General features: G+C 43.6%; 1 protein-coding gene across 1 annotated transcript in view; it reads right to left on the bottom strand.

Moving 5' to 3' along the window:
- Positions 1-1,940: 1,940 nt before the first annotated feature.
- Positions 1,941-10,577, bottom strand: part of DNAH6 (dynein axonemal heavy chain 6) — a 299,735-nt gene continuing 291,098 nt past the window's right edge. The window contains exons 74-77 of the mRNA XM_012774259.3: positions 10,040-10,112; positions 8,769-8,920; positions 5,635-5,857; positions 1,941-2,208 (exon numbers count right to left, since the gene is read on the bottom strand). Of these exons, the coding sequence (XP_012629713.3) occupies positions 2,105-2,208; positions 5,635-5,857; positions 8,769-8,920; positions 10,040-10,112 (552 nt within the window). The 3' untranslated portion in view covers positions 1,941-2,104. The remainder of the gene's footprint in view (positions 2,209-5,634; positions 5,858-8,768; positions 8,921-10,039; positions 10,113-10,577) is intronic.

Below are 10,577 nucleotides of genomic sequence, written 5' to 3'. Positions count from 1 at the left end.
GAGTTGTTTGAAAATAATTAAATATCTTTTTGGTGTAGATTTTTTAAAATGATGTGTATATATCAGGCAGAGAGCTCCTGGGCTCACACTGAACGCTGTCCCCGCTTCCCCGCTGGGCCCTCGCTGCTCAGCTGCCACTCTGACCCCGCTGGGCCCAGCTCTGGACCCTGGCACTTTCCTTCTTTCTGCTGCTTTTCCCCCTGTTTGCTCTTGGTTCTGGCTGTGAAACTTGTGTTCTGCACCCCTCTATCCGTGGTCTGGTGAGGAGGTGCTCCCTGTGCTCTGGCAGGAGCTTCCCTGTGGCACAACATGCGAGTGGGTCTCACTGGCATCGGAGCCTGGGGCTGGGTAGGCTTCGCCAGAGCTACTGTGCAAGAGAGTGGTTTCCAAACTCTACCCGCCCAGCCATGTTATTTATTTTTTTATATGGTTATTGCCAATGTCTTTTCCAAATAAAATCTTATGGAAACCCCTATATAAAACAAGTAAAAGGTTGAGTCTGAAATGGGAGCTTTTAGCCCTGCCCCGCTGACCTCCCTTCCCTGACCACCCTGGTTCCGGGTCAGGGTCGTCCCCCTGTGGCGAGCTTTCCTTACAGTTTTGGGCCCGGGTAGCTCACAAAACCCCAGAGGTTCTGTCCAGGACTTGAGTGGGGCCAACACTGAGTGGTTGCATTTGTTACTAATCGGGCTTGGGGTAAGACTGCCTGCCTGGGTTTGCGGCTCTAGCTTCCCTACTCAGTCACTCCCCTGGGCCTGACGGAGAGAGAAGTGTGACGCCACTTAGGACCACGTCCACCACCTTCCTTCTGTTCCGTATGCCCTGTGTCGCAGGGGTCGGAAGGCTAAAATCCTTCCAGATTCCCTTGCTGCTATCCTCTGGATTCTCCTAATGAGATACACTTAGGTGAGATTTGGAAGGTAGAAGTGGGCAGATGGTCTTTTTCTTGAGCAGTGGTGGAAGTTCTGTGAGGCTCCAGCCAACAGTCTGTGCAGCGGCAGACTCTGTGGCCCCCTCCTCTCACCTGCTTCCCCGTGGGGAGTGCTGTGAGGCTGGCACCGTTTCCTGCAGCTTTCTCACCTTGGATCACGGCTGCTGTGGTGCCTAATATCAACCCTCTGACTTCTGGAGCTGCAGCCATTCCCATGACTTTGTCGGCACCTATTTCTGCTCAAAACACCAAGCGTAGTTTCTGACTTGTGCACCAAACTCTGCCTGACAAAAAGTGGCGCTCCTTGCTTCTCCGAGACTCGCTCTCACCTTCGCTGGGTGTGGAGTAAAGGTAGGGGGCAGCGATACGCTGGGAGGCTAGGATCACAGTGGCTGACCCTGTTCCTCCAGTCTTTCGTAGGGTGTGGTGTGGCTTTCTCCAGAGCTAGGAGGCTAGTTTTGGGTCACGTTATGGCCAGGGAAGCAAACAGACCACTGTTGGCAGGGCTGACACAAAAGGGCTTGTCACAGTGGCTGCTCCATTTTAGTGCTGGCCCAGCAACCTCTGCCTTTTAGGTGGCAGGGGTTCAAATGCACCCGGCTGGGACTTGGCAGGTTTTCACACAGGTTCACTGTGAGTGGAAGGGGAAGATCCCTCTGTACTTGGGCAGGACTGACCTGTACTTGTGGGATAGCAGTAATGGTGCCCCTCGGAGTGGGAGAACTGGCATCATGGGTCAAGATCTTAGAGTCCTGCTCATTTGCTCCCCCAGCTGTTGTGGTCATGCATTGACTCTCCATGTGTTGGGCTCAGAGAACCTTAATCTGGTCTAGAAACAGAAGTGCTGAAACCCCTAGGGGCCACTCACATCAGTGCAAAGAGGAGGAGCCTGTGTGGGGAAGCAGGGCTGAGTCCTGACTCTGGGGTGGGGGGCTGGGTGTGGGGATAGCAGGTTTAATAGGTGGGCGCTGAACTCACTGCTTCCACATCAGAGCTTGGATTACCAACATAAAGAACTCAAACACTTTATTTTAGGTCATAAGAGAAATAAAGGTCACACTTAATATCCTTAAGTCAAATCAGAAGTAACAATTTGGCTGATGTATAAATTATTCAAACCTTCCCCCTCATCAGGAAAGATCACTGGCCTTTTCGTCACTGGGTGGTGCCTTTTCACTCATTCAGCTGGCAGAGCAAAGCTGATCCCTTGGCAATCCAGTAGTCTTTGGACCGCTTGGAGGGTAAGAGGACGGTTACCACAAAGTTGGTAGAGTGGCCTAATTAAGGATACAGGGGAAAAAAAGTGTCATTACTGAAAAAATAACCTCCTGATACAAAGAGAAGATGGTGAGAGTCAAGGCATATAGGCTCCAGTTCTGACTACCTCGAAAGATGCTGGGCAAATAGTCCTTTATGGGTTTCGGTCCTATGTTCTATAAAAGAAAGATTTTAGAACAAATGATCCTTTAAAACTTGTCCAGCTTAGACTTTGCATAACTTTATGAGCTATGTTATAAGTTCTGTGCAGTTGGAATCTGGGAGCATTGGACTAGGATTCAGTCCTGAGCTTTCAGTAGGGCTTGGGGGCATGCAGTGGTAGGTTGGGCATCCATTCATTCATCCATTTGTCCATCCATCCATCCTTTCTAGCCTGTAGTGGTAGCCACTTGGGCTCCTGAGATGAATAAACACAGTCACAGGTATTCTGCCCTTGCTCTATCATTTCCATTCTGCTACTGATCCCATAGTGAATTTTATAGTACAGATATTGCATTTTTTCAGTTCTAAAGTTTCCATTTTACACACTTTATATTCCTCTGCTGAATATATGTATTATTACATTAATTTCTAGTGGGTTCTAGTTTCTAGTGTGTTCATCTTTATTTCATGGAACATAGTTATAATAACTGCTTTCAAGTGTTTATCTGACAATTCTGACATCTTAGTTGGCATCTGTTGTCTTTTATGTTGGGATTTGGTCATATTTTCCTGGTTCTTGGTGTTTTTGTGTGGTGTTAGATTATATCATGAACATTTTGAATATTATGTTGGATTGACCTGTTAAAAATTTCAGGAGAAAGTTGAATGTTTTAGTTTGGTTTTGTTTTAGGAGGCAGTCAACCCAGTTAGGTTCAGATATATCCTGTCTTGCCTTCTAGCAGAGTTTCCAATGTTAGCCCAGTTTTCTAACTTTCTGCTGTGCTGCTTTGGCTCTGTCCAGCCCATTGCTATTCAGGCATTAGTCTGAGGCTTGGGTAGTCATTTAAATCTGAGTTCAGTTCTCAAAGTCTTTGCTAGGCTACCTTGGTCTGTTCCATGCATGAGGGATAAGTCTGAGATTAGGCGATAGTTTAAGTTATACTTTAGCTCTCAAAGCTTTTGCTATGCTGTTTTGAGTTTGTGCAGATTCAAACACAGAATTAAGGGACCACCTTCCACAACTTGCAGGGGAACGTTTTCTTAGATCTCTGGCCAGGAAGATGGAGTTTCTGTCACAGTTTCTGCCATCTGTGCCACTGAGTTGGTGCAGTGCTATGACTGAGCCTATAGTGGAACAGAGGTAGGCAAGAAAAAGGAGAGAAAGAAGCGAGTTTTCCCTCACACTCTTCTGATTGCAGAAATCCCTTTCTTGGTTCCTCTTGCCAGACAGAGTTTCTTTCATAATTTTATTCGATAGTAAGACAAGTGATTTAATTAAAAATTGGCAAAAGATATGGGTAGACACTTCACCAAATAAGATATAAGTAAGCACATGAAAAGATGGCTAATATCCTCATAATTAGGGAAATGAAAATTAAAACCACAATGAGATACAAGTATACTAGGGCTCTTTGGAAAGTATCTAGCCATCTAACCATTCTTGTTATATTAACAATGGCTGGATATTTTCCAGACAGCTCTCCTATACCATATGCATTTTAAGACTAAAAAGATCAAGTGGTGGTGAGGATATGGAGGAACTGGAACTCTCATACACTACTGGTAGGAATTTAAATGATGTGGTCACTTTGAAAAACAGTTTGGCAGTTTCTTAAAAAGTTAAACACACACCTACCACGTGATCCAGTCATTCTGCTCCTAGATATTTATCCAAGAGAAATAAAAATACATGTCCACACAAAAAACTTACATGTACCATTATTAATTAAAAATACTTTTTTATACTTTTTATATTTGTCATAGGAGTGGGAGATCAAGGCATGTGATAGGTATCTATAGTTCTATTCTGTATGTTACTCTCAGGAAACATACTTTGTTTTTTTGGAGACAGGGTCTCATTCTGTTGCCTAGGCTAGAGTGCAGTGGTGTCATCACAGCCCACAGCAACCTCATACTCCTGGGCTCAAGCTGGGACTACATGTGTGCCACCACCCCCAGCTCTAAGTGCAGATTTTATTAGAAAAATATTTTTTTTTATCATCATTATCTATATTCTCCATCCAAACAAAAAAAACATTTTAAGTCTATTTTACTTTTTTCTGTTCTGCTGCCTCTCCATATTACTATCATCTGGGATGTAAGTTATTAAAATTATTTTTGTAATCATTTTAATATTATTAAAATTATTTTTGTGGTCAAAGATTTAGAGATTTAACTCTATGTTGGATTTCTTGAAAATAGAGGGTCAATGGTGATTAATTTAGAGTTTTGGTATGTCCCAAACTGTCTTTATTTGAACTTCTCTTTCGGATGACAGTTTGGTTGCATTTCTAATTCTGGTTTAAAGGTATTTTCCCTCAGCCCTGTGAAGATGTTTCTCTATTATCTTTCTGTATGCACTGTAGATAATGAGAGATGTCTGATGACAATCTAAATCCCATTCTCTGGAATTTCAGTTCTAGCATATTAATACATTTTGACTTTTCTCTTTGGTTGCTTTGAGAATTTTCCTGATTTCTGATAGGAGTATCACTTTGGTATATCTAGGTTTCTTTGAAAATTTGATTGTTTATTTGTTGTATATTTTAAAAAATTATCCCTACCACTTTGTGAGATCTTTTAATCTAAGAACTCAAGTGTTTCTTTAGTTTTAGGAAATTATCAGCCATTATTTTTTTTCAAATATTCCCTTTCCTCCATTCTTTTTACTTTCTCCTTCTAGGTTGCCTACTATTATAGATAAATGTTGAAAATTCTGTCTCCTTCCAAAGTATCACTTTTTCCCTCATCACGTTGTGCTGTATTTTGTGCGACTTTCTCAGTTCATTGTCATTGCTCATTGTTTAGCTGTCTCTTGGTTTATCTGAGTGCTTTCTTTCTATCTAGCTCCTTTTTTTCAAGGCTGTATCTCAGTTTCAGGTCTACTCAGAGTTTTGCAGCAGGGCTTTTATTTATTAGTTTATTTTTAAATCTCTTTTCTATGATGGGTCAAAATGGATTTGGTGAGAAAAAGAGAGATTTTGGTGCCTATTCAGGCCATCATTTTGAAACTGGAAGTTTCTACTCATTATTAAAAAAAACACAAAAAAACAAAAAAAAAACCTCTGTTTTTTTACTCATTAGATTCTTCCTAATAATAGAAACAAGCATTAATTCTATAATTTCACTCTATACTCAGTATTAGAACAAACAGAATTTAAAACATTTATAAATCTGTATGTTGTAGTGGCCTCATTTTAAGTCTAGTTAATTGGCCCAAGATCTCCCTTTGATTGCAGTTTATATTTGGTCATTATTTGTACGAATTTTGAGGACATCCTCACCTGTGGTTGAGAGTGTTCCTGCCCGGGCCCCTGTTTTATAAAGTGGGGAGTGGTAAAGTGTTGGGTCTGGCTCGTAATTTTGTTGTGGCTCAAAATGCACCACAGGCAGCATTGGATTCATCTGTCCGGGCAACGCATCTTCTATCACCATGTAGTCATCGTCCCATCGAGACGCATCCATGAACATGCCATGCACAAGAACGCCATCCTCAGGACTGGGCAACTGAAAGATACGCACAAGTTTAAAGGTGAGAGGAGGAGAAGGGGATCAGTACTTGTGGGCCATTTCCTACGTCCCACATCTTCACCAGGTTAATTCTAAAAAGCACACTATAACTTGCTGGTATTACTCACATTTTAGAGAGGACAATCTTGAGGTTTTGAGAGGCAGAATAATTTGCCTCTTAGTTTGACACCAAATCTCACACTTCTCCCACTGGACCAGCATGTATATAATAGGAGCTATCCCTGGGAAGTCCATTTGCAAGTTTCAGACTATCTGATAACATGATGTCATGACTTTCCCCCTTCTCACAGGAAGCAGATAAGAGGGCTGGGGTTATGGTCTTTTATTCTTAGCAAGGTCTTTCAAGGATGCCCTCCGAGAAGACATATGTTTCTGCAATAATATTTGCAGAGTGCTTATGGAAAATTTCCTTTTTTGTTGTCTTTTTTCCCATTTTAAAAAAACAAAATTATGCTCACTTTTCAATGTTTCTATTAAACGAGAGAGAGAGAGAGAGAGAGAGAGAAAGAGAGAGAGAGAAAGACTGCCTCTGAATCCTGTGATTGGATATCTCCACAGGTGCATGATTTTTGCCAATTGTGGGGGCCTGTGTCATCCTCCCTCAAACACTGGGTGAATTTGGCCAATTCTGGCTCCAGAGCTTTGGATAAGGGGAGCCTCATGCCTGCAGGCAGAAGATTAAGCAGTGCATACAATATGTACTACATGTTATAGTGAATAGAAAGAAGGTAAACTAAGTTCTTTTGGGTTGGTCTTTGCTTTTGTTGTCCTGAGCTTTCTGTTTCTTGGGTGCAGTACAGTGGGCCTTCCTGTTTTTGGGGCTGCTATGTTTGCTTGTGTGGGTTTACCCTACAACCATCTTACTACCTACTTGCCAAGCCATGTGTAGGAGTCATCTGGTCAACCACTCAGAAGGAGTGCCTTTTCCTAAGCTGCACAAAGGCGGCAAATGGGCTGACAGCCGTCCTACTTGTTTGTAACAGAGGTAAAGCTGTCTCAATATAGGCCCTTGCTGTCTCTTGCAGACGTTTGCTGGGCAGACCAAGAGATGGGCCAGCTAGATAACATGAAGTCTCCACAGATCTCAGAGATTGTAAGGCATCGCCATGGCTCAGTGCACATGACCCAAGCAGAGGCATGGTGTGAATTGGGGTGGAGGGACAGAGGCCCCTGGTGGTCACTGTAAACTTGTTATAAGAGTCAGCCTCCATGGCAGATACAGTGTGCCAGGCATAAAGCAGGGCCAGCATCCTGGAAGGCTATGGTGAGGGCTTTATGTAGTTGTTGTGCCCTCCTGCAGCCTTGTATATTACTGACAAGGGCCAGGGAGACCCTGTTGGCCAAAAAGGGCCTCAAATAATAAGGAATGCATCTCTAAATTATTTTTCCCTTACTTTAAAAGTATTTTGATACTAAAACAAATTTCTTTAAAAACATAGTCATTTTACTGTCATTTTAAGGTACAAGCAATTAAGAGGCATGGATATTTGTAAGCCAAGAATATGGGGTTAATTTGGTTTTTGTATGTTTTTGCTAATTAGAGCAAAGAGTTGATCAATTAGATCTGAGTGCGGTGGATATTGATAGGGTTACCCAGGAGCAGTTTCTACGGACTAATACCATGATATTTCAAGGAAAGTTTAATAAAAGTCACTTACCCCGACTATACTGATTGTTCAGTGAACTTTTTCTTGGCAAAGCAGCTCTGGAGCAGATCTTTGATTGCATGGCACATACCAAGAATTCTATTGATGAGACACGCTGGGGTGGACAGATGCTTTGATGCAGAGGCTCCCCTGTCCCATCCATATCTCGGCACATCTAAGCTGGGCAGCTGAGATGGACAGTGGCCGTTCTCATCCCAGGCTATATACTGAAATCACTGAGGAACTTTAAAAAATAATCATGCCTCGGACCACCCCTAGTGATTCTGATATAATTCAACTGTGGTCTGGGCATCAGGATTTTTTAACAGCTCTACAGGTGATTCTAACTTGCAGCTATGGTTGAGCATCACTAATATTCTGCAGTAGTAGTTCTCAAACTTTAGTGGGCTTAGAACCCCCATAGGAAACGTTAAAATGTAAATTTCTGGGTCCCAGCCCAGAGTTTCTGTTTCAGTAGGTCTGGAATGGGGCCTGGGGATTTGCATTTCTAACAAGTTCCCAGGTGTGATGCTGATGCTGCTGGTCTGGGGACTGCACTTTGAGAACCACTGCAGTAGAGGAGTAAACTACACAGTAAACAGCTTGAACTGCTTCCTTGGCACATTCCTATGAGTTATTTAATGTAGTTAAAGTTACAGAATGTATGAAGTTAGCATATCAATTCTGCTAGGAGGTAGCTGAATGAATGATATAGATAAGTTTAGCCTATAAAAATAGTTATTTATTGTGGGTGTAGTGAGTGCTGATTACATGACATTTGCCATTTCATTTACACTGTACTACAGCTCTGAGGTTGGTGGCATCAGCCCCATTTTACAGATGAGAACACTGAGGTGCAGACATGTTAGCAATATCTAGTGGTGCAGCACACACAGCTGGACAGGGGAAAGTCAGAATTCAGACTCAGACTTGTCTGATTCTGAAACTCTTGTTTTTCATCTCTTGCTACATTGCCTCTGCAAGACAGAAAGTTACTGTGGGTATCTAAAAAAATAAAATAGTATTGCTTTAAAAATATTTCTACAAGTCAGACTAATTTAGGCAATTCCTGTCTAGTCATTGCTAATTGAGGAGCTTATCTTGGGGCTGTGATTACTATCCTGCCTCTTCTGCTCTTGCAAATGGGAGGTGATAGGGGAGTGGGGTGTGGGAGATTGGCTGAAATTTTCAAGGACAGTGAGACAGAGGCTACTGTGCTGTGACAGTCAAGTGAACAATACCTCCTCGTCCATGGGCAGCTCTTGTCCAAACTGCACTGTCTTGGCAGCTTCTATCACTGTAGCTTGATCCCGATAGGCAGGAATCATGTTGTACTGGAAACTCAGCTCGTCTATAGGCAAATTGTATTTCCGAGCATGATTTTGAAGAGTTCCTGTACATATGAAAACCAGAAAGCTGGGTCCTCCAAACAGCACTGCTGCTCCATAAACCCTGGCCCTCATCACCCCAACCAGGCTGCCCCAGCGTTAGAGAGCTTCCTCTCTGTAGAGAAGACCCAACTATTAGCATCTTTTTTTTTTTTTTTTTTTTTTTTTTTGAGACAGAGTCTCGCTTTGTTGTCCAGGCTAGAGTGAGTGCCGTGGCGTCAGGCTAGCTCACAGCAACCTCAAACTCCTGGGCTTGAGCAATCCTTCTGTCTCAGCCTCCCGAGTAGCTGGGACTACAGGCATGCGCCACCAGGCCCGGCTAATTTTTTATATACTAATTAATTTCTTTTTATTTATAGTAGAGACGGGGTCTCGCTCTTGCTCAGGCTGGTTTTGAACTCCTGACCTTGAGCAATCCACCCGCCTCGGCCTCCCAGAGAGCTAGGATTACAGGCGTGAGCCACCACGCCCGGCCTATTAGCATCTTGATCTGAATAAATTGACAGAGACAGGAAGGCTGTGGGTCACATGGAAGGTAAGGACCAAGGGATGTACAGGTTCTGGCCATGGTTGGGAAAAGAGGGAAGGAGGCCAAGTCTGAAGCGTATTGCAGAGAAGTTTCAGAGCCCAATCTCGCCACCTGCAGGATCTTGCCTGACTTGTTTATAGGGGCTATTTATCAGGGATTAATAATGAGACAGATTAAGGCCTGGGCTAATTGGCCTCTAGTAGCTCAAAGGCCTTGGCCCCCTGTGGGGTTTCCTAGCCAGATTCCCCAAGGGCTTATAGAAGGACATCAAGAGTATTTCTTAGTGGAAAGGAAGCTGCTCAGAGCTGGGAACTGAGCAGGGGGAGAGCAGTTGGTGCCCTTCAGTGTGGATCACACAGGGAATTGAGGCACACACTGAGGGGACAGGGATTAGGTTGTTGGGGAACATCTGCTATTTCTGTTATCCTTTTTCTCCCTGCAGGCAAGGAAGAGCGGGATGTCGCTGGACTGCCCTACAACTAGTAGCCCCATTGTTAGGCCATTAGCAGCCCTGCCATCTCCCCAGCTGCTAGAAACCCTGTGCGTACCAAACTATAATCTTCCCATGGGATTTTTCTAGGGAAAGCACTGGTACCTGTCAGAAATCCTTGAGGAAAGAAGAAACCGGAGATCCAGTAGGACTTAGGCTGTCCTCTTTTGAGCCACAACTGAAGAAGAAACATTATATTGTGATACATTTTGACACTTTATTTCTGGGATGGAGTTTGTCTTCTAAATCAAAGTCCTACTTTGGAGGGCTTCTCAGGAGGCAGAGTCTAACCAGCCTGAGTAGTCACCACCCCCATTTTGCTGCTCTCCTCATTCCCCTTCCTCATCAGCCAGCCCGACGACTGCAAACCCAGAGCCTGGTTATTACGGGTGTGTGTAAGAGGCAGATGGCAGCAAAGTCACACCTGCTGTTTGGACCCATCTCAGACTGGCCAGTACTGCACAGTGGGGTCCCATGAGCTAGAGGTGAAACCACAAGGATGGCTTAAAATTAAAATGGAATGTGGGGATAAGGGCCTATGGCAAATGACATTATAATCAGTGTCAGGCTTTCAAAGTAATACTACTCTGGAAGTTTCTGTGTCTCTGGGCTCAGACTATCCACCAAGGGTTGTCAGCCAGAG

This window comes from Microcebus murinus, chromosome 3, assembly GCF_040939455.1.
Source record: "Microcebus murinus isolate Inina chromosome 3, M.murinus_Inina_mat1.0, whole genome shotgun sequence".
Classification (NCBI taxonomy): domain Eukaryota; kingdom Metazoa; phylum Chordata; class Mammalia; order Primates; family Cheirogaleidae; genus Microcebus; species Microcebus murinus.
This window is presented reverse-complemented; position numbering and strand designations above follow the sequence as displayed.